At 34.5% G+C, this 25,573-nt stretch overlaps 1 protein-coding gene across 1 annotated transcript; it reads right to left on the bottom strand.

Annotated features, from left to right (window-relative positions):
• Window positions 1-238: 238 nt before the first annotated feature.
• Window positions 239-25,371, bottom strand: grinaa (glutamate receptor, ionotropic, N-methyl D-aspartate-associated protein 1a (glutamate binding)). The gene is made up of 7 exons (XM_073821355.1): window positions 25,237-25,371; window positions 8,589-8,953; window positions 7,434-7,552; window positions 6,991-7,191; window positions 6,246-6,374; window positions 5,839-5,982; window positions 239-1,931 (listed from the first exon to the last, which is right to left on the bottom strand). The coding sequence occupies exons 2-7, from the start codon at window positions 8,929-8,931 to the stop codon at window positions 1,782-1,784; spliced, it is 1,086 nt and encodes a 361-aa protein (XP_073677456.1). The 5' UTR covers window positions 8,932-8,953; window positions 25,237-25,371; the 3' UTR covers window positions 239-1,781.
• Window positions 25,372-25,573: the final 202 nt, after the last annotated feature.

The following is a 25,573-nucleotide window of genomic DNA, read 5'->3' as shown; positions in this document are numbered from 1 at the left end:
AAACATCTTTTATGTGAAATATCTTATTCAGGTCAGTACTAAATAAAAAAATAACATGTATTTTGTATGATCCCTCTTATTTCTCAGATTCTGCAAGGTGTATGTAAACTTTTGACTTATTAATAGACATTGATAACTAGACTTGAAACCATTTTCAACAGTTCACATCATGTGACATTTCATATATGATTTGCAATCCACTCCAGTTACTAAAAGTACAACAAATGACAATTTCAAGCCGTGTTTTCTTCTAATTTTATTTTTGTAATGAAAAGCAAACAGGCTGCTGAGGAATATAATGTAACTTCAGTTTAATGCAAATGTACAGTGCGAAGAGATCTACAAAGCCCAAACACACTCTACACACCTCAATCCACTATAGCTTTACTAATTATTCAGAAGTTAGTAATAAACACAAATATTTCAGGAAAATAATCAAAAAAGGGCTAAACCACCCCAGTCAACAATTTCTTAACCCATGACTTTCACAGCCAGTTCAGTGTTCAATTGCGCCACATGCAAGCCATGTGGAGTGTATATTTTTGTATACAATCTTAATAAACAGAAATGTGTCCTTATATACTGCAATTTGCCTTATATGCATGTTAGGTGTAAGATTTAAATGCATTACAATTTCAATTTAAAATGAACCATATTACCTTGTTCATGACAATTCGTCCATTACTCAGCAGCCTTAGTCTGACAGTTTAATAAATAACTTATACAAAAACATCAAATGCAAGAATTATCCTAGAAATATCCTGTTAATTTCCAGCACATGGAACATTTTTGCAAGATAACATGCAACTAGCAAGATTTCCAAAAGCATCAAATAATCCAATATTCCATTCACATTCGTTAAAATAAGGGAATACATTTTTCCCTCATTCACACACACATATACACCAAAAAAACAACAACAACAAAATAATCTATTTAATAAAAAATAAAAAAAAGTAGTCAGCATGGAAGAGAAAAGAGTCATTTAATGTAGTGTTTGAGCCTTACTGACCTTTGGAACGACTGAATTGTCAGGACGACCTCACAAGCTCACCTTCCTCTCAAAAAAAAAAAAAAAGGAAAATGAACTATATTCAGGCTTAATTTAACTTCTAGTTATACTGTAGACAGTACAGTCATCTGAACATCCGTTTGTCATCTTGGAGTGTAAATATTGTGGTGTTACATTGCAAAGCAGTAATGTTATGTTATAGAAACGCACACATATGTGAGCAGCATAGCCAGATATTCAGATATTCATGCCTAGAACTAGAGGGGTTTGAGTTTTACTTGACTATTTACAGCTAGTGAATATACGCAAATGTTCTGGGAAGTATCTGTGTCTGTCTGACATTCTTCGCTGTGTTAGACTATCATGCAGAGACTTGTTAGCATTAGTATCAATAATGATCATTACTCTGATATCTGCTCTTTCTTTCTCCCTCACTGTTAACGTGCAAAGGTTAGTCGAGTGAAATTTCTGCCATGCCTTTTAGATGCAACTGTTGAGTCATATCACGCTACACATCTCCAGAACCACAGAAGCGGTTTTAACAAGAAGGACAGAGCGAGCAATGTAGAGGAACTACATTCAAACGGGTTCTTAAATTTCTAAAATAAATTGCTGGTTGGTATCCTGATCAGCCTGTACATGTTGACATACAGGGAATGTGAAAGACAAATAAGTTAAGAACATGAGGAAAGGTGATGAGATGTGAGGTGGTACATCATTCCGTGTAAAGTGGGCTGCACTTCCCTATTCTCACGACTAGGGGGCGCACTCATTCCTTGGTACGACCCACGATGGCCAAGATGTAAAGGAAGATGTTAATGATGTCGGTGTAGAGGTTAAGAGCTGCATAGACGTATTCCTCTGGGCTAATGGCCAACTTCTTGTTGCCCAGGAGAAGCTGGGTGTCCACAGCCAGGAACTGTGAAAGAACAAAGAAGCACTGAGTGTCGCATTCATGTTGAGCTTGGGGAAATAAAACAAGCTGAACTGTTTCAGAGACTTTAAAATCTTTTCCTTTTCTTTGTTTTTGAGATGTGTGCTATTATGTACAATAATATATATATATATATATATATATATGATCTTAAAAAGAGAAAATCACTTCCAGAACAAAAATTCACAGATAATGTACTCACCTCCTTGTCATCCAAGATCATGTTTTTATTTCTTCACTGGTAAAGTTTTTTTTCTCCATATAATGGACTTCTATGGTGCCCCGAGTTTAAACTTCCAAAATGCAGTTTAAATGTGGCTTCAAACGATCCCAAATGAAGGAAGAAGGATCTTATCTAGCGAAACTATTTTTTTTTTTTTTTGCTCTTCTTTCTCTGCGTGAACTGTTTTTCCAGTTCTTGACAGTTAGGGTACGTCGAAAAACTTCCATCTTATTTTCTCCCTCAACTTCAAAAATCATTTCAAAATCATCCTACATTGCTGCAGAAGTACCGTCCTAGTGTTTGCAAAGTGAATATGCAAAGATGATCAAACACCCTTAACAAAAAAAGGTAAAACAGCGATTTAGGATGATTTTGAGATGGGAGCTTTTTGACATACCCGAACTGATGAACCTGATAAAAAAAACAGTTCAGGCAGAGCAAGACAAGACCAGCGTTTGAGGTTAAAAAGTATATAAATTGTAAAATTAAAAATAAATAAATAATCGATCGTTTCTCTAGACAAGACCCTTCTTCCTTAGCTGGGATCGTTTACAACCGCATTTGGGATTGTTTGAAGCCACATTTAAACTGCATTTTGAAAGTTCAAACTCGGGGCACCCTAGAAGTCCACTATATGGAGAAAAATCCTGAAATGTTTTTTTTTTCTCAAAAAAACATAATTTCTTTACAACTGAAGAAAGAAAGACATGAACATCTTGGATTACAAGGGGTAAGTTCACCAAAAAGTGAAAATTACCCCATGATTTACTCATCCTAGGTGTATATGACTTTCTTCTTTCAGACAAATTCAATTAAAGTTATATTTTAAAATGTCCTGGCTCTTCCACGCTTTATAATGGCAGTGAACTGGTGGTAATATTCAATAGTCCAATAGAAGTCCAATATACTGCGTCTATCATAAAAATAAAAATAAAAACAGCGGAAGCTGAAGGTTACGGTTTATAAAGTTTTAAATAAGGATATTTTTCTTACAAAACTGCATTGATTCGCTTTAGGAGGCCTTTATTAACCCCCCAGAGCCATGTGGAGTACTTTTTTATGATGGATGGATGAAGTTTATTAGACTTCTACTGGACTATTGAATATTACCACCCGTTCACTGCCATTATAAAGCTTTAAAAAGAGCCAGGACATTTTTAAAATAACTCTGATTGTATTTGTCTAAAAGAAGACGGTCATATACACCTTGGATGGCTTGAGGGAGAGTAAATCCTGAGGTAATTTTCATTTTTGGGTGAACTACCCCTTTAAATAATCAGCAAATACGCTCTTAAAATTAAAGGTGCTTCACAATGTCATAGAAGAACCTTTTTTGTCTAAATGGTTCCATAAAGAACCTTTAACATCTGAAGAACCTTTTTGTTTCACAAAAGGTTCTTAGTGGTGAAAGAAGGTTCTTAAGATTATAAAAATGTAACAAAGAGATGGTTCTTTTAAGAACTTTTGACTGAATGGTTCTTTGTGGAACCAAAAATGGTTCTTCTATGGCATGATGAAAATGAAAATTTAATGTTTATCTGCTTACCCCCATGGCATCCAAGATGTAGGTGACTTTGTTTCTTCAGCAGAACACAAACGAAGATTTTTAATCAAAACCGATGCAGTCTGTCAGCCATATAATGGCACTGGATGGGCACCAGACCTTTAAAAGTAAAAAAAAAAACATGCACAGACAAATCCAAATTACACCCTGCGGCTCGTGACGATACATTGCCGTCCTAAGACACGAAACGATCGGTTTTTGTGAGAAACTGAACAGTATTTATATAATTTTTTACCTTTGATACACAGCCACGTCCATCTGTCATGCGTACGAGTTCATAATCCGGCTCGTTACATGTGAACGCGCTCTGACGTAGTATACGCAAACACCGGAAGGAGAAATCGGTGCGAAGTCAACAGTCTCGGATGAGTTTGCACAAGCAAATGTAATCTTTTAGCTTTAAATTGGTTTGAACAATCAGGATAAGCGCAAGTAATTACCATTTTGAATAGCCGCTATACCCACAATCTGTGCCCTGTGTAAACAATGGGTGTTGTATACATACAGATCGCTTCCGGTGTTTGTGTATTCTACGCCAGAGCGCGTGCACATGTAACGTGCCTGAAGCTGAGCTCGTATGCATAACAGTTGGACGTGGCTGTGTATCAAAGGTAAAAAATGGTATAAATACTGTTCAGTTTCTCGCAAAAAATGATCGTTTCGTGTCTTGGGACATCAATGTATCGTCACGAGCCGCAGGGTGTAATTTGGATTTGTCTGTGCATGTTTTTTTTTTACTTTTAAAGGTCTGGTGCCCATCCACTGCCATTATATGGCTGGCAGACTGCACCAATTTTGATTAAAAATCGTTGTTTGTGTTCTGCTGAAGAAACAAGTCACCCACATCTTGGATGGCCTGGGGGTAAGCAGATAAACATCAAATTTTCATTTTTGGGTGAACTATCCCTTTAAAGCACCTTTTTTAAGAGTGTACTACATGAATTTCATTGCGCATGTATCTCGATTAACTGTGATGGTTACATTATATAATTCAAAAGTTTGCAGTCAGTAAGATTTTAATTATTTAAAAAAAATAAAATTTGTTTTTTGGAACTTTCTATTCATCAAAGAATCCTGAAAGAAATTGATCAAAAGCACCACAGCTGTTTTCAGCATTAATTATAATAAGAAATCTTTCTTAAGCACCAAATCAGCATATTAGAATGCTTTCTAAAGGACCATGTGACACTGAAGACTGGAATAATGGCTGCTGAAAATTCAGCTTTGCCATCACAGGAATAAATTACATTTTAAAATATATTCCAAATAGAAAAGGTTATTTTAAATTGTAATAATATTTCACAAAATAGCAAATATAAGGAGCCTTAAGGAGCATAAGAGACTTAGCAATCCAAACTTTTAAAAGGTACTGCACATCATAATTTTCTGAAGGGTTTATCCAAGAACTCTACTGTAATTTCCTGATGGTCCAACAATTTCACTTCCAAATGCTTAATCTTGCTGCTCCAAAAGACATAAGATTTAATACAGCACTCAGACTGGAAAATTGGACATTTCAAACGTTTGGTGACCCAGTTTGGGACAGATGGTAAACCGTTTATTACATGTACCTTACAACAGAGACATAACAATTCTTACACTGTTTTGACAAAGGATAATCACGTTAGGATAGGAAATGATCAAACTATAATAGCAGGTGCAGGTTTCAACTTGTGAAAGATATATGTTCACCAAATCAGTATGCTACTGATCAAACAAGCCATCCAAACACTACAGATCTTGTTTTTGAAATGTTATTTATTTTTAATCTAATAGTCACATATCTTAATGTGTAATAGCAAAGCCTCGGTCCAGCCATTAGTCCAGACCAATGAGAAAGCAGTGGTGTCTCATGCTTAAATCATTGCAGTGTTCTATTTTGGCATTTTATTGTGTTTGCCGAAGAGATAAAAGTGCACTAAATCTAACCAGAGCAGCTCAATGTACAACTTTACACTTCTTTTCAATAAATTGACAGCTACAATGCCAAAGGTTTTAAAAGTGATCAATAATGCAAGATAAGAACTATTTGAAGAACATAAGGTCTGATGAAATCAACAGTCTTAATAAGATTTCTGTAAAAAACTGTTGATGGTGGTACTTACACAAGTGAACAGCAGAGCCCCAAGCGAGGCGTAGACAATGTGGAGAATTTTGTTTTGGATGAAGATGCAGAGGAAAGAGGCCAGGAGCAGGACAATCAGACAGACAAAAAGAACACCATAGCAGGAGGTGAAGTCATATTTGCTCTGTTTTTGAAAAAAAGAAGGACAATGTAGATTAGTGTTAGTTACCGCTTGTAAAGGATGCACAAGAGACACAAGATCTTAAAAGCTCTGAAACTAATTCGCTGTTGTTAAAAAATGGAAAGGTCTATAAATGTTAACTTTGCTTTTAAATCTTTACATGTAATCATTCTAATCATGAGATGTTGAACAAAGTGTGTATAAAATTAAACAAACAAAGGAACATTGTGGGATATCTACAGTTAAACAGTATTGAGCAAACAAACCTGCAGTGAGAAAAGCACAACTGTGAAGCAGACCACCGCAGTGATGCCCACTGCCATGATGACTGCATCTGTATCATAGAAGCTGGCAACCATTCCAACCATATAGGACAGACTCAGGGTCAGGATGGACTGAGAAAGAGAAAGAAATACGGGAATGGGTCAATCAGTACAGAGTAAAGAAGCCCAAACTGAAATGTAAACTTAAAGAGTTAACTATATACTAAAACATTTAAAATAATGCAAACAACTAATGTTTCTTGTTCACAAATGTGACCCTGGACCACAAAACTAGTCATAAGTGTCAATTTTTCAAAATTGAGATTGATACATCATCTGAAATCTGGATAAATAAGCTTTCCATTGATGTATGGGTACAACTATTTGAATATCTGTAAACTGAGGGTGCGAAAAATCTAAATATTGAGAAAATCGCCTTTAAAGTTGTCCAAATGAAGTTCTTAGCAATGCATATTACTAATCAAAAAAGTTCTGATATATTTATGGTAGGAAATTTACAAAACATCTTCACTGAACATGATCTTTACTTAATATCCTAATGATTTTTGGCATAAAAGAAAAATCGATAATTGTGACCCATGTATTTTTGGCTATTGCTACAAACATACCTGTGCTACTTAAGACTAGTTTTGTGGTCCAGGGTCACTAATCATAAAAACATTACTGCATTTTATTGTACAGTGTAGAAGAAAAACACTAAATAATGTATAAGCATAGGCAGTTGTACCAGTGCCACTAGGTTCCATGGGTGTTTGCGGCGAAACTCTCCACAGCAGCTGAGAACGATCAGTGAAACAAAGAAGATAGCGTAGGACACATAGTACGTCCACTGATTTCTCCGTACAAACACTTTGACGTCAGTTGAAAAGGTGAAGAGGGCAACAAAAGAGAAGGTGATCAACAGCTGCACGGTCAAGACCATAAACACCTATAAAGAGAGTAACAAAACAGTGATGGCTTTGACACACTGTACTGCTACATACAATATTTACATCTTTGATAAGACCATTAGTTAAATTGCTTTATTCATTCCAGTAACTGTGTTTAATAAACATATTAGTCATTTATCTGTGAGTATGCTGCTTTACATAGATCACTAGACTCTTTCGACCAAATCCTTTCAAATCATATAAATAAATAAACATACCACCTGAATTCGTTTCTGCTTACCTTTCTAATGAAGGCCTGTCGGATACTTTTATCTTCCCAGCCAGAGTTTGAAAACTCATCATTGCCATAATAAGAGGGGGGTCCATCTCCACCGTGGTATCCAGGGCTGTCCATAGAAGCTGTCCAACAAAAAAAATCAAAATAATACATGTGATGAGTGAAATCTAATATATGTTAGAAACTTCTAATGTATTTAAATTAGTCCAGTATGTTCGCTCAATAAAACACCACAGAAATGGAAAACTGAAGTACGGGACAGATTTGAACAGTTTTATAGGTTTGGAAAGGAAAGCACATTTTATAGCATCTACACCAGCAGCACCAACAAGACCTCGTAATAATACCACTGAAAAGACATCCTAATTGTTACAGCAGGGACTAGGGATGAGGTAAGAAAGGAACAAATGATACATTTTAGGCCTTCGCAGAGCTAGTAACCGTTTGTTGAATCGCTCAGGCAAAGCACTTCACCTTAAATAACCCTCAGGAGGACGGAGTACACGGACTAAACAAGCTTACTCAACCTGACAACACCTGACTTCAGCGGGGACACCACTCACTACTCTTAAGAGAGTAACACCGAGGCTTATTGGTCAACCTGTGTACAAGATTTTTTAGCAAAATCCTTAAAGGGATAGTTCACCCAAAAATGAAAATTCTGTCATTAATTACTCACCCTCATGTCATTCCAAACCTGTAAGACTCAAACTAAGAGCTTTCTAATCCCTGCATAGACAGCAATGCAACTGACACGTTGAAGACCCAGAAAGCTAGTAAGGACATCATTAAAATAGTCATCAGTGATTCAACTGTAATGTTATAAAGCTATTAGGAAATTGCTGAATATAGTCATTATTTTTGTTTTCTCTGCACACAAAAAGTATTCTCGTAGCTTCAGAAAATTACGGTTGAATCACTGATGTCACATGGACTTTAATGATGTTCTTACTATCTTTCTAGGTCTTCAACGTGTCATTTGTGTTTCTGTCTATGCAGGGTCAAAAAGCTCAGAAATATCTTAATTTGTGTTCTAAAGATGAAGGTATTTCAGGTTTAAAATGACATGAGGGTGAGTAATTAATGTCAGAATTTTCGTTTTTGGGTGAATTTTTAGTATAAAAAGTTATTTTCTGGAAATGTCCTATTGGTACTTACCATTAGGATCTACACCAAAGGCAGGCTGTCCGGTCCCCTGCTGATATGGACCCTGAGGGTATGGCCCCTGAGCATAAGGCCCCTGAGCGTAGGGCTGCTGTGGGTATGGCATCTGTGGAAATGGCATCTGTGGGTATGGACCAGGCCCGAACCCTGGTGCTGGAGGTTGTCCGTAACCGGGCTGGGCATAGGGTCCTGGTGCCACATACGGAGGTGCCCCAGGACCCTGGCTATAATTAGGTGGAGGCATTCCAAAGGCATCAGTTTTGGGTGGCCCATAGACGTTGTTGTGAAGGGGGTTGTTCTCCCCCATTATAGGGTAGGTTGGCTTGTCCTGGGACATGTCTCCTTCCCTCACTGGATTCCTGATATTGACAGAAAAACAAAAAGGTTAAAATGTACAACTAGTGAAAACTAAAGCATCATAAATATTATGGAAATTTGTAAGCAACCAGTTTGGAGTGCAGTATCTCAGTTGACATTGATTTCAATAGAATAGAGGATAAAATAATTATTAATTTTATCTGATTTTAAATGAATTAAACAATCTGATATTATTTTGATATAAAATACTATAACTGGTTAGTTTTAAATATTCAGTGCAGCAGCATTTGTAAAGCGATAAGTACATTAAAGGATTACTCCACTTCATGTTATTCTTTCTTCAGTCGCAAAGAAAATATTCCAGGATTTTTCTCCATATAGTGGACTTCAATGGTAAAAAAAATGCAGTTTCAATGCAGCTTCAAAAAGCTCTACATGACTCCAGTCAAGGAATAAGGGTCTTATACTGAAATGATCGGTTATTAGTAGTGGTGGGCCGTTATCGGCGTTAACGTGCTGCGTTAACGTGAGACTTTTATCGGGCGATAAAAAAAATATCGCCGTTAATCTATTCTCAAAATTGGGTTGGGAGCTGGTCTAAACTACGCAAGCTATGATGACTTTCACCTTGATAGTTTAACGCGGATATATACCAAAGACTATAGAATATGGTCGCGCGTTTATGTCTCCTCCGCCAAAACACAGACCGGATCACGTCGTCCTTCATTCATAAAAACCGAATCTACTATAGCGCGAAATGCCACGTAAATTCGTCGTTTTTTGGATTCATAAATCAAATATGGTCTGTCACTTAATTCAAATCGCGATATGGACTAGTGTCTGTGAAAACTGAAATGCAAAAAGACCGTTTTAATATGAATCCGGTATGTTCCGTTTGCCTAGCTGTATGTATGAAATTCATACTATGAATGGTGGAGACGCGCTTTTACTACACGCATACTGAAACACACGTGACGCTCCCGGTAATTTTTGGCATTTGCATCTCACATGAACAGATAAACTCAATCTCCAAAACTGCTGTGAGTGTCACTTATACCGTTTCATTTGAGAAAACTCGCATCATGTCATACTGTATACACAGAAACTTCACGGCAACCTGTCAAAATAAAAGTACGGTGTAACATGTTTAGTCATTATTTGGGTAGCACACATATTCTGAATGCCTTCAGCAGAATTCAAATTAGCCATTTTAATCTAGATTAATCTAGATTAATTCCAAGATTTAATCTAGATTAATCTAGATTTAAAAAATTAATCTATGCCCACCCCTAGTTATTAGACAACCTTCAACCCACTGGCCAGAATTGAAGTCCACTATATAGAGAAAAATCCTGGAATATTTTCCTCAAAAAAACACAATTTCTTGGCGACTGAAGAAAGAAAGACATGAATATCTTGGATGACATGACGGCAAAAAAATTACCAGGAAATTTTCATTCTGGAAGTGGAGTAATCTTTTAAAATCATGATGAAAACAAAGTAGCAACTAGGGCTGGCCGATAAACGATATCATATCGAATCGCGATAAAATTTATGTTAATAACTATGATAAGCTCTAGACATTTTTTGCTCGATATGGATTAATCTAAGAGCCAATCACACAGCAGAAATATGCGACAACAGCCAATCAGCGTGCAGCGTGCACGTCAAAGTACAAAGTTCATTTCCTACCCACTGATCTATATAATGACTGGATTGCTCATTGCGTTCTAAACTGCCGTTAGGCAGTGAAGCCACCGGAAGTGTTCGATCCGCCATCTTACTATTCCCTACCTGCAGAGAGCGCCATTGAGTCACATGTAAATTGCTGACCTAAAATCACCCGATTTGAAGCGTATCTTTCACACAGGATTAGTTTTTAGGATATGTGTAGTAAATTAATTTTTACTTAAGATGTTTTCTGGAATGTTTATGGTCTTTTCGGGCTGGATAAGCGATATATTGAAATCGTCCAGGTGGGTGTGTCAGCTGCGCACTTACAGAGACGGGTAACATAACTGATCCAACACTAAATATATTTCTTTATGTACCTAATTATGCAGGAAATAATACACAGTACCATATATCTGGTATTAGTATCTGAAATTGATTTGATTATACAGTAAATAATACAATACAAGTCTCTGTTACTATATTGCTCGTTGTATTGAAATTCAAATCTTTGAAATAAAGCTTATGTCCGTACCATTTGTAGTCAGTGATATATTCTCCGAGTCATGGTGTGTATTTTTAATGTGCCTGATTGAGCAACATCTATTTCAGACTCTTCAGATAAGCAAATTCTGTAATGATTTACTAACATGTACGTGACTGTAATGTAGGCTATGAACGTACATTTTTAATAAGCAGAGGGAATTCCCAACAGTAAACAAATAACCGTTTACATGCTTAGGACGTTTGCCTTGTGAAAATGTACAGTGAGACTTCAGATATAAAAACGTTGACTTGTTATGCGATGTTTTCTCAATAAAATATTATAATTTCCTATTTACTCAATAGAATGTATGCGAATACTAGGGAATACTAATATGGCGGCGCAGTGGCTTCACTTTTATGACGTCATGAGCAATACAGTTCTCTATTATAGATCAGTGTTCCTACCGCACTTTGCGAAGCAAACTTAACACCAGGACGACAAAAAAAAAAAAAAGCAGCGACGAAAGTGAATCTAACCTCGAGTTATTATCCAAAGATGTTGAAATTGTCGACAAAAAAGGTAGCACGAATTCCGTTGTATAAGTGGTTTGGCTATCTGAAAAGTGACTCTCAGCTCAGCTGAGAGTTTGGCGCGATTGTTAAAACTGAAACCGAAAGCAAAACACGCACGCGCATTCAAAAGCAATTTTAATCCCCCTTATTTAGAGAGTGACTCCCCAATGCACGCAAATTAGGCTACATGACATATCTAGGCTGTTATTAGTATGTAGGCTATAATAGGTTGTGTATCATGCTTGAAATATTCGGTCTCTATTTGCACTTGGAATATTTAGAGAGTAGCCTACTTTGATTATGGCTGAATTGTCTGCACTTAATACGATTAAGAAAGAACGTTGTCGTAATTTTTTGTTATTTATACTGTAGATTGTTTTAAAATGCAGTGGTTGCCTCTAAATGTGTTAATAATAATAAAGAAATAAATAATTGTGTTACAAATGATGTTTTTACAATCATTTTATGTTTACATTTTGTACATTTACTCTCATTTACCATACTCTGTCACAACTTTTATTTTTTTAAATTTATTTTAGTAAGGTGTTTTAAGGCCAAATCTGTAATCTGTTTTTGTTAATAAACTATACTTTAAAATGTAATTTAATGAACCCTTTAATTTTTGTGACTTTAGTCATTGTTGGGATACTATTTTAAAGCTGGCAACATCAACAGCTTATATCGGAATATATATCGTTATCGTTAAATATGGGAAAAAATTATCGAGATTACATTTTTGCCATATCGCCCAGCCCTAGTAGCAACACATTTTTTTTCCATATTGTAACATACAGATTCATAAAAATTGGTTTTAAGCTAACTAAATGATTAAAAAAGTCCAGCATGTCTAACCATAGAGAAGTCTGTTGGCTGGAATTTGAATTTCTTGCCAACCTTCAAATTTAACTGCTTGATATTTTGAAGTAGTTTGTGCAGGAGTTAAACATCCTACAAATAAAAATAGACAAACCACTACTGAGCTGTGATGATCTGATGAAAACAACTCTAACTGGACCAACCGCAAGTAAACAATCAAGCTCTGTTTAGTCAGTTTAGTCCACTGAATAATGGTGCATTTCAACACAAAAGGGGCCGTCAGAAGGCAAAAGGAGCATGATTCAGTGGGAATTACGACTGAGTACTGAGAAAAAAAACAACACCTCCAAAACTCGTTGGCTATCTACACCCAACCACACATTATCTAAACGTTTAGGAAGTTATTTGGTAGCATACTTCACAAGCGCTGCATGACTAAAAGTGAATCAGAGCTTTGTGGGTAGTAGTTCCTCATTGAGAAAGCATGGAGGCCTAATGATTGCAGGTTCTCAAACAGCTTTCTGGTAACATGGGTTGTGCAGCTACAGTAAGAGAGAGGAGTTTCTTTCTATGGACACTGATGTTGAAGTAAATGCAGTGAGTGCATCTTATGCATAAGTTGGTGGGGAAAGCCCTTCATTTAAACATGTCAAAATCTGACTATAAACAGAAGCTAAGATTCAGTCTGTGAATGACATGCTTGTTGATTTTAAGGGGTCGTCCATACACATGTTTGTGTGCATAAGAAGCAACACAGAGCATAATGTAATAGAACTAAATGTTTGTATCACAAAACTTTTAAGAGCCGTGGTCATGTATGAGAAGCTGAAAAGAAACTGCAACACGTGTCAGAAAGATTAAAAGAGAATTCACTTCAAGAACAAAAATAAAATATAATTTACTCACCCACTTGTCATCCAAGATGTTAATGTCTTTCTTTCTTCAGTCGTAAAGAAATTATGCTTTTTGAGGAAAACATTTCAGGATTTCTTTCCATATAGTGGACTTCCATGGTGCCCCCGAGTCTGAACTTCCAAAATGGAAGGAAGGTTTTCGACGTTGGAGGAGAAAATGAGATGGGAGTTTTTTCGACATACCCTAACTGTCTTGAACCGGAATACACAGAGTACACACAGAGCTAGAAAAGATGAGCATTTGAGGTTAAAAAGTATATAGGCAATTTTTTTTTTTAGAAAACAACTGATCATTTCACTAGATAAGACCCTTCTTTCTTGGATATGATCATTTAGAGCCCTTTGAAGCTGCATTTAAACTGCATTTTGGAAGTTCAAACTTGCGGGCACCATAGAAGTCCATTATATGGAGAGAAATCCTGAAATGTTCAATGGGGAGCTGTCATTTTCTAAAAAAAAAAAATAATTTATATACTTTTTAACCACAAATGCTTGTCTTACACTTGCTCAACTTTTCAACACATTATGTAATCACGTTGGAATGAAAATTTGAAAATGAAAACCCGAACATCACAGAGCTAGTGCAAGACAAGCACTTGTGGTTAAAAAGTATATAAATGTTTTTGTTTTGTTTTTTTTAAGAAAATGAACAATAGTTTTGCTGCATAAGACCCTTATTCCTTGGCTAGGATCTTGTAGACCACCTTTGAAGCTGCACTGAAACTGCAATTTGGACGTTTAACTTATTGGCTCCCATTTAAAGCCACTATATGGAGAAAAATCCTGGAATGTTTTCCTCAAAAACCTTCATTTCTTTTCAACTGAAGACAGACATGAACATCTTGGATGACATGGGGTTGAGTAATTTATCAGGAAATTTTTATTCTGGAAGTGAACTAATTCCTTTAAAATTGTTTTTTTTTAAGTGATTGTTAGATGACAGAAAAGTTAAAATAAATGTCAAAATAGGGACAATTAGCATGGCCAATTAAACAACAACCAATACAACTAAAAATAACTACTACTTACAATGAATTTGCGATCAATTTATAAGAATTTATCAATAAAACTAAACTGTAATTTTTATAAATTGCAATCAACTGTAAAATAAATGGAAAAAATATTAGTCAGCAAGTTAGTCAGCATAACATAATGTCTCTTTAACACATATTATAATACACTGTAAAATAAATGTCACTATGAATAATCTCTGTCCCCTTTAAGGGACTTCACTGTATAACAGCAGTTATGCAACACTGTCCCATTTACTGCGGATGCCAAATCCCATGTGACTTGATCTCAGCTCAGCTGTCTGCCCAAGTGCCCAGCATTAAAGACCATGTTATATTCAGCGGCCTGTTTTCCACTGTCCCCCTTCACAGCAGCAGGGATTAAATGAAGCAAATCATTTTTCCCTGACAAATACAGTGACAAATGTCTTGATCCTTTTATCAGATGAATTAGGAATTTTTAGTAAACACCAGCTATTAATCACTCAAAACAGAATACAATAGCTAGTGTTTGTTGTTGTAGTGTTGTATTTGGGATGAAAAACCCAAGCTATTTTTTTTTCTAATTTATTTTTGTAATCTGTAAATCACATCAGGGTGCTCTGTTAAATCTATTCAGTGTTGAAAGCTGTCCATTCATTAACATCCCTGTCTGTCTATCTCTCAAACTACACAAGCCAAATTAAGCGGCTTAACATGTTGCTAAGATCTGTGCTGCTGGTTGCTATTAGATCACTGCTCCTTTTAAGAATCAGTCAAGTTTGAAAGCTGTTATTTTAGACATGTAACCCTGAAGGATTCCAGCGTACTTTATTTTAGCTCAGCAGGAAGGGTTTCCAAAGGCTCGCCTATTACTGAAACTGAAAAATAAAATCTGAGTTCAGTGAGAATCAAATTACTTCAAAGCAGAGCTTTAAATCTATGATTTATTAGATTAGCTATGAAGAGTCTTGAATTAATAACAACATATGTCTTTAAGAAGTAAACAAACTCAAAACATCAAAACATTTACTCTTAAAGCAAATACATTTACAAAGAAGGATTCGATTTAGCCATTCTTTGATGCTGACACATTTGTAAGCTTGTACTCTTAAAAATAAATGTTCCGAAATGAGGCTTTCACAGTGATGCCATTAGCAGAACCATTTTTGGTTTCCCAAAGAACCTTTCAGTAAACAGTTCTTAAATGTAACCCTGCATTGTAAAAAGTTTTCACCAGATTCAACTTAAAAACCTAAGTTCAGCAGCTGCCTTAAGTTTTTAAGTTAAATCAGCTTAAAACAAGAAGTCATTTTAACTTATTAAAATCCAAATGAGTTGATTTAACTTGTGACTTTAAATGACTTAAGCTGATTTAACTTAACATTTTAAGGCAGCTGCTAAAAGTAAGTGTTTAAGTTGAAACTGGTGAAAACTTGCCAATGCAAACAACTAAATTAAACATGTATCTTCTTGACCACATTAATATGTCTACAATTATGAAGGCAATTTGCTAAAAATAACAAGTTAACATGTTATTTTTATCCTGCACAGACAAACTTTGTTTATACTTATACAACTTATTTTTACCACAAGAACAGGTGCAGACATTTTTAACTTGAATGTGCAATGCTTGCTGTGTCAGTCGATTCCAGTTATTTTAGTTGTACAAAAACAGTTTTGTTGCTTGATATTGCAAACTGGTATTTTCTATCAATTTAATTTATTACCATAATCATAAACACATTAATTTACAGTGCAAATAGTTTTACTGTTTACTTGTTATTCTTCTAGTTACAACCTATAGCAGCTAATGAATTAGAACTCTCAAGTCACATTTAAAGAAATTATGATTTATTTTATGCCTGTTGATACTCATATTTTAATCATTAGGTGATGAAATTAGAACATGTGTGCATATTGATGATGATTTACAGTCAAACCAAAATTTATTCGGACACCTTCAACATTTCTAACATTATCACAGTTTAATCGCTATAGTTTAGAAAATGATAATAAAATATGACAAGAACTTAACTGTGTTCAACTGTGTCAGAACCAACTTATCTTGATAATGTCAGATAACTTTTTTTTTTTTTTTTTTTTTTTTTTTTATTTGGAGTGCAAAAACATACATGGTAAATGCAGAAACAGAAACAACAACAACAGAAACAATACCAACAAAAAACAAAAACAAACAAAAAACTATACTAACAACAACAAAAAAAACAACAAAAAAACAACAATGATAATAAATGAGAAATGAGAACAAGACAATCTGAATAATAATAATAATGTACAAGTAGTAGTAGCAGTATAGGTAGTATTAGCATGTTCAAAAATAATAGAAATGGCCATAAATCGGAGTAACAATGACATGACAATGATGATATGGTTAATATTTTGTGATGACAGTAACAGTAATATCAATAATAACAGTAATCATAATAATAATAATAATAACAGCAATAATCCCAAGGATGGTGATTACAGTATGATGTTGTGATGATGGTAACAGTAATATCAATAATTATAATAATAAAATAATACTAATAATAAATAATAATAATAAAAATAAATAAATAAATAAATAAATTAATAATAATAATAATAATAATAATAGTAGTATTAATAACAATAGTAAAGTTTGAGTTGTAACAATGATATTTTGTGACGATGTTTTGTGATGAAGGCAACAGTACTATTACTATTAATAATAATAATAATAATAATGATGATAATAATAATGATATAATCACAATAGTAGTTATCTAAATATATGTATGCAGGAAAATATACTAATGAACCATACCCAACACATACCACACCTATCCGAGCTTCTGTGTCAGTGTGTTTTTTCCATTCAAGGCAACATTGTAGACATCATATGATGTATGTAAGTTTGAATTCAAGTGGTGCATTAAAAGAAGAGTGCGGTGCATTAAAATCAATATGTGGTGCATTAAAAACATGGGTGGTATTTGTTGGGTGCAGTTTTAATTTATTTATATTTATAAATTTTTAATTATGTATATTTAATGATGTAATCTTCAGAAAACTGTTACCGTCCATACAAAACATCATCCCATCAATTTATTACTTTTCAATGTTTCTCTGATATAGTGATACAATAAATGAAAACAACAATAATAATAATAATAATAATAATAATATTAATATTAATAATAATAAAAATAATAATAATGAAAACACTCATGTTACTAATACCTTATATAAATATGAATAATATTTTGTGAATACTTAAAGATAAGTGTGTCAGATTTGTAAGAGTTGACTGAGGTCTGATGTTGGATGTTGCGATTCTGATGTATATGGAGATGAAAAATATTCTAGGGAGATGTATTCTGTAAGCAAATTTTTCCAGTGTGTTATGTGAATGGTGTTTCGGGATTTCCAGTTCAAGAAGATAGTTTTCTTGGCAATGGCTAGAGCTATGAGGAGTATCCTTTTGTTTGTTATTTCCTGATTAAGTGTTGATAGATCGCCCAGTAGACAGAGTGAAGGGGATAATGGGATGTGACAACCCAGGAGGTGGGATAGGGATTCAGTAACATCTTCCCAGAATTGTTTAATGGGTGGGCAGTGCCATGTGGCGTGGATATATGTGTCCGGGCTATTTTGTGAGCAGTGCACGCAAGTTTCTGATGTGAATCCCATTTTAAACTTAAATGTCATTTTAAATGTCAGATAACTTTGATAGAAAGGTATGTAATGGATTACAATCATCCATATTTACACAACTATCAATACTTTGTTGACCAATTACCAAGCAATGCTTTATTTTGTTCAGGGCTGTGCAATATTGACAAAAATAAAATATTGCAATATTTTCTGGGATTTTATTGATAGCGATAATTAGACAATATTTTGCTGTTTGTGTTATTGTGCTTAAGGACTATTGTACTGACTTCTAAGTTATTCTGTGTGGTCAGTTCACAGAAGTGATAGAAATTGTTCTTTTTCAATAAGTTTAAATAGATTTTTACCTTTATAAAGCCAAGTGTGCATCATTACATTTAATCAGTCATTTGGAATAATAATAAATACATTTAGGTCGTTACTAAACAAATTATTTGAAAATTTGAAATTATTTTAAAAGTGAAAAGATACTTTGAATGTGAAATTAAAACCGCCAGTAGGTGTCAGCAAGTCGCTGTGAAACACATGTGTTTGGAATGATTTTTGTTGGAGAAATTGAGCAAAAACAGAAAATATGCTGTCTAAAACGTAAGCATTTTAATATTAACTCCTTGTTTACTGAACTGTTGTATAAAATCAATATCACATTTGTAGTCATGCAGATTTTTGAAGGAAAAAACGCCACTTTTCGTGTGATATTGATTAACTATATGAAATGATATAAATATATTTTCTGCCCCCATATCTTAAACTATGTGATCATTCTAAATGCATTTTAATAGACTGAATAATACAGTGAAAGAACACATGTTTTGGAAAATGTGTTGGAACAGTGTGTTGGAAAAAGATCGCATTAGCAATTTAAGAAAAAACACTTAAGTAAAACATGGTCAGGTCAAATAATGTGTTTTGGAAAAAATCATAATCACGATTTACTACTAATCACAGAACCGGCTTTACTGATGAGATACGCATGACAATCGCATGCGAAATATCATGCAGCCCTAGCATAGATCATTGAATCCTATTAGACCATATTACTGCGCCTGCTGCGTCCATATTACGGCATCATACTTCCTTGACTATTACACCAGAATGGGAGTGTAGTTCCTAATCTTATCAGCCTAGAAAATCGCATCTTTACATTTTCCGCCGGTCTTAGTACACAATATAACTACAGAAGAGTCAAGTTTTAAATAGGACAAATATCGAAACTCGTTGGTCATTTTTGAACGCGATGCTATATTGGTCTAATAGGATTCAATGATCTATGCTAAGCTATGCTAAAAGTGATATCGCCAGAACAGGAGAACGGCTGAATGGATTTCAAAATGGTAAAGCTCAACTTATTAACTCGGGGGGAGTTGGAGAATGAGCCTATTTCCAAAAAAAGTGGAGTGTTCCTTTAACACGATTATGACTGGGTCCAAAACTTTATATTAGTGATTAATATAAAAGATAGCAATACAGCAGAAAAAAGATACAAATAAAATAAAGCAGTGTTTTTAAAATATATACTGAGTGGTCTAACAATACTACAAAAATTGAATGTAATTATTTGAATGTAAAATAAAACGGCGTCTTCACTGTAATAGGTAAACATGCTTTGTTTCTTATTAGAACTTCAAAAGTCCTTCATTCAAGAGCAGTGAGTGATTTTTCTCTTTGTATTTTTACGTTTTATTAATATTAAGCACAGAGACGGCAGAAGGAATATTATTTGTTGCCACTTTAAGTGCCACACGGATCCAATATACGGTTACACACATATTTTCATTCTCAACTGTTTATGATCATTTAAGACATAACTGACAAGGGTTTACATGAATAATCAGCAAGCGCCTCATTTTGAAATATTTTTGCGTGTATTTGCCCGTTTAGGCGCGCACCTTGAGCTAAAAGATAACTTTACATCTCCGTGTTTTGCTCCGTCTCTGAGCGCATAGCCGCATACACAGAACAGCGCAGGTTTTATTACGCGCTATTAAAAACACAACATCAAAGAAACCACGTCCCGTTTTATGAAAGTCACGGTACATGATTTTGCTGATTTGCATGTGAAATTAGGCTTTTATGGAGGAGCGAAAGCGCACCACTGGTAAGGGGGTGGAATGGGGCACAATAATCATTTCATATCGATTACTGCATTTTCATGATCGTTTGAGGCAGAAATTGAAATTGAAACCAAATTTCGATTAATTGCATAGCCCTAAGTGTAGTATAATAGTCCTGCATCCACTAGTAAAAAGAAAATCTCAATGAATCATTTTTGGTTTGATCCAAGACTCAATTTGAAATAATCAACAAACTTGTAACAAAATAAGCTGCTAAACTTGTAACAGTAATGGAATGGATGTGGATGTCAACTCAATTCACAAAAACGTGTAAGAAAGAGAGATCTCTGAGAACTGTTGTCTTAACTGGTGATTCAATTCAGTCTAGGAAGGGTTACAAAAGGAGAAAAATCCTCTTAGGTGACATGTGGTGGATAAATGAAACCGGCACTTTACTTGGTTACTGCTGAAGTAGTTCGCGGAGGGAATTATATGGAAGGAATACCGCTTCAATGAGCCAAACACCTCACAAATCACTAAGCATTAGTGAACAGGGTTACATACCAAAACCTAAATCTGTTTGCATATTAAACTTCTTTACTGTTACATAAAAACCAGGCTAAACTGTATTTGGGAGCCACAGCACCTTAAAACAACAAACTTGGCTATTTTGGGAAACAATGACAAATACAAGCAATGCAGATTAGGCAAAAACTAAAATTAGAATATAAGTGAAGCATAACATTTGTACAAACTCTGTTTTTTCTTATATCACAGCCCTTTAATGTAACATTACAATACTCTCAACACATACACTACCATTCAAAAGGGGTCCTTTTTTCCATTACTGTGCAAGGGTACATTAAACTGATCCAAGTGACAGTAAATGTTTTTACACTGTTACAGAAAAATACACTACCAGTCAAAAGTAAGATTTTTTTTATTTTTTAAAGAAGTAACTTCTGCGCACCAAGCCTGCATTTATTTAATCAAAAGTACAGCAAAAGCATATTTTTACCTTTTGAAATAACTGCTTTCTATTTGAATATATTTTAAAATGTAATTTATTCCTGTGATTTTGAAGCTGAATTTTTGGTATCATTACTCCAGTCACATGATCCTTCACAAATCATTCTAATATTCTTATTTGCTGCTCAAAAATACATTTATTATAATTATGTTTAAAAAAAAGCTAAGTAGAATTTTTCAGGTTTCTTTGATAGAAAGTTCAGAAGAACAGCATTTATCTAAAATAGAAATCTTTTGTAACATTAAAAAAATGTCTTTATCATCTTTTGGTCAATTTAAAGCATCCTTGCTAAACAACACAATTAATTTCTATAATATACAAAAGCTTTTTATTTCAGATAAATGCTGATCTTTGGATCTTTCTATTTATCAAAGAATCCTAAAAAAAATGTGCCCAACTGTTTAAAAATAGTGATAATAATAATAATAACAATAACAACAATAACTAATGTTTATTGAACAGCAAATCAGCAGATTTTTGAAGGATCATGTGACACTGAAGACTAGTAATGATGTTGAAAGTTTTGCATTGATCACAGGAATACATTACTTCAATCATAAAATATTCATATATATATATATATCGAAAACAGTTATTTTAAATAGTAAAAATATTTAAAAATTTTACTGTTTTACTTTGAATCAAATAAAAGCAGGCTTGGTGAGCAGAAGAGACTTTAGTTTTAAAACTTTAAAACTAAAAACTTTTGACTGGTAGTGTATATTTCAAATTAATATTTACTTTTAAAAATATATTCAAATATAAAGTTATTTTAAATTTTAACAATGCATAATATTGAAGTTTTTGCAGTATTTATGATCAAATAAATGCAGCCTTAATGAGCGTATAAGAGAAGTCGTGTATATTCCATGATGTTCTGATAAATTGTGTCTGACTCTGAACTAAAAGTTTTAAATCACCAGCTAAAAAATGGTCAATTGACAATTTATGTTTTCCCTGAAGGCCTCACAAAGTTCTAGAGCAGATCTCAATTATTTCCATGGATATTTAGTCCATTCTGTAATCTATGGACCCATGTCAAATTCATTCACATTTCTCCAAAGCATTTTCCAAATGTGCAAATCCCAGCTTTAAATCACCATCTCAGCATTTTATTTCCATGAGGATGAAGAAAAGTAAAGAAACATTATCCGCTTACTTTCATACACTACACTGAATTGCATACATTAAACAGCAATAGCATTATGCAAAATAAACTGATGCAGTTCACGGTTGCGTGCACAGCAGCTTTGTATACTCTGTTTGCATTGGTTACAGAGTGCATTTGCATGCATGCATGAGCATATTATGGCAGCTAAACAGTGCACAGGATGTTAAATCAGACAAGGTTAAAGGCTTTGAAGAGTGGCTGAGCAGAGGTTTGCAATTGTCTATCAACTGAATGACAAACTTCAGCATTTAATCAACTGAAAACACCAGGTCTTAAACACTGTGCCCAACAGAAAACAGCCACCTACTCTTCAACTACAAGACAAAAGGACAGATCGCCAACACCTATTGTTTGAAAAGCTGTATAAATTTGCAGGCTCTAACATAAAAACAATGCACAATGTGCCAGTGTCAAGAAACAAATAATCATGGTTAAGGCAAGGCTGGGGAAATGGATGTAGGTATCGAGCTGTATAATTTGCTGAGACGGGTAGAAAGGGATGATGAGTTGGCCTGAATGTTATCCAGGAACGGGAGTAGGTGGTGACTTGGCAGATAGCGAGATAAGAGAACATAAATTTTAGAGAAAATAAAATAAAAAAAATATTACAAGGATTCCCTATGATAAAGCTTATTAGGGTTAAGGCATATTATGCTCCAGTAAGCAAGCACATGATCAATGTCAATAAAAATGCAAAGTCACGCTGAAAGGAAGAGGCTGTGGTTATCAAAGTACTGCACATTAGACACACACTGTGGGTTTTTTAGTTTTTAGTGCAAAAAGAAACCATGACAGAGTGTGTGGCAAGCTGTTTAACCATTTATTTATTTTTGCGTTACTAGCACTTATACTAACAATTTATACTACATTTACATACTAACAATTAAGCCAATAGTGACATCTTTTCCCAATAATTGTTTCACTAACTGATCTCACGCCAAAACATACCTGTGTGAACTTCTTCGCACGACGCAAAATAAGTACCAATAATTACATATCACTGCAGTTTCCAACAGAAATAAACAACAGCGAGAACTTTTAATCGTTTTTATACACAGTTATGATTACAGCTTCAAATGTTTCACTTTCTGGACGTAACAAGCTTGCTCGGTAGCTCAGCCGCCATGGAACTGGACTTTGGATGTGGAAATCCCGTAAAAACATGACGCACGATGAAAGAGTTGAAAAATGAGAGATTGAAAAACAAGCTAAAACGACATGCTTGCAATTGCGTTTTTACATCACATTCACTTTTGTTCATACTATCGGGTATCGGGTTTAGGTGTGGTGCAGATGGTACGTTATTTTAAAACGTCACAGAGCATTATAGCTATAGTTATAGCGCAACTCAATGGACATTTTAAGTCAGAACTGCAATGATACATACAAAACAGCGTCACATAAAACGTACCATCTGTTCTGCGGAAAAAAACAAACGTTTTTTGTAGTGCCACTTAGTGGACATTTCACATTGAATATGTCATGAAACGTACATGGCGGTACGTATTTCGCGTCTCACGGAAAAGTTTCCCACAGGTAAGTTTTTGTCATGAGATCAGGTTGAACAATTTATACTACATCTACATTTTTTACTATCAATTAAGCCAATAGTGACATTTTTTCCCAATTTCACTATAAATGTTTCACTAATCATTAGACACTATTTACTAGATACAGTATTAGTACTAATAGTATCTACTACGTTTTACAGTTCCTTCTGGGATGTTTGCTAACAGTATACCGCTGCTACTTCAAACTTTGTTTTACCCCTAAACGAAGAACGAAAAGGAACTTAATATTTAATATTGAGATATTTTCAGTCCATGTTTATTGTTTCAATAAAAGCTGTTTTATTAGCTTGTGTTTTTAAAATGAGTATGATTAAATGTTTTAAATGCTAAGTCAAATGAAATAGTCTTACGAAATTACTTTATATTCTTTCATAAAATAATACAAAATTATTACAAAGCATTTTCGGTTTTGGATTTAGGCCAAGTGCATCCAGAAATTTTGTTTTTCGGTTTCGGTTTCGGTTTTGGTTTGAACACAGAATTTTAATTTTGGTGCATCCCTAAAAGGTACTAATAGGTACTATTATTACTATTATTACCAACAGCCATTAGTATCTATTCCAACTTCAGTAGTAGTTATTTATTAGATACTAGTCTCAGCATCCTTTCCCACTGTTACTAGTAACATTCTAAATACGTTTATACTATCTAAATAATGAGTTTATTAATGAGAAAAATGTATTTAAAATGGTCACTATTGGATTACCTACTCGTAATTAAAACTAAGGTAACATAAAATTATTCCTAAATTTGAAATAAAAGTTAAAAAGGCTTGCCACAAATTATGCGACTGACCACTCCATTCAAACTGAACTAGGGATAACTAGTACCCATAACAAGGTTTTGTTAATTACCTAAGATTTAACACATAAACTGAAAAAGGTTTAAAGTAACGGTTTTAATAAATCATATGGGACACTGGTGTAACGGTAAATTACATTTTAAATGTAATTTACACCACACTATTCTCCATTCAGCAACACATTTATGAGAGGAAAACATTCAGAAACCTAAAATAAAATCTAAACACAAGTAAGCCGTCAAAACTGGAGTAGGTTAACCTAACAGTAAATCTGTGTTAATCTGTCGCTGGTATAACGGGCTGGCCCGATGCGCATGTCGTTAATATATGAACCAACCAGCCACATTTGTAGAAACATATATAATATTAATCGTAGCAGATTACAGCACAAAAATCGATATCTGTAAAACGACAGAAATGTACCTTTAAACATTTATTCGTGTGAAAACATAAACCGTAATCTGGCGCACCAAACAACACCATGACAACACGAGCGCCATGTCCATCCACCTGCGTAATTCAACAATATTTGCTTAGAAATTAGCACTAGCAACGCGCTGACAGAACAGTAAGACAGATTTACTTACCCTTCAGTTTATGAGACGCGCAGGAAAATGCAACGTTTGTCGATTAAATAACAGCAGAAATAGAGTCCGTGTTTGTGTTGACGTTGGCTGCAGAATGCTTGTCTGCTCTGATCCGTTAGCCACGCCCACCGCGACTTTCACAGCCTGATCGTGTGACGTTTGCGAGAAGTCACATGACGCTGGAGAAACATGTTCCCACTGTACAGATAGGACGTAAATGCAGAGACTCTCCCCTTACGTAATTGCTAGAATGTTCTACAAATATCTACAGGAGTCAAATAAATATTTAAAAGATAAAACAGATATATGGACGAGAAAGAAAATGCCCCTTTTCAGG

The sequence above is a fragment of the Garra rufa genome, chromosome 17 (assembly GCF_049309525.1).
Source record: "Garra rufa chromosome 17, GarRuf1.0, whole genome shotgun sequence".
NCBI classification, from domain to species: Eukaryota; Metazoa; Chordata; class Actinopteri; order Cypriniformes; family Cyprinidae; genus Garra; species Garra rufa.
The sequence above is the reverse complement of the archived record's forward strand: the minus strand, read 5'-3'. Positions and strand labels throughout refer to the sequence as shown.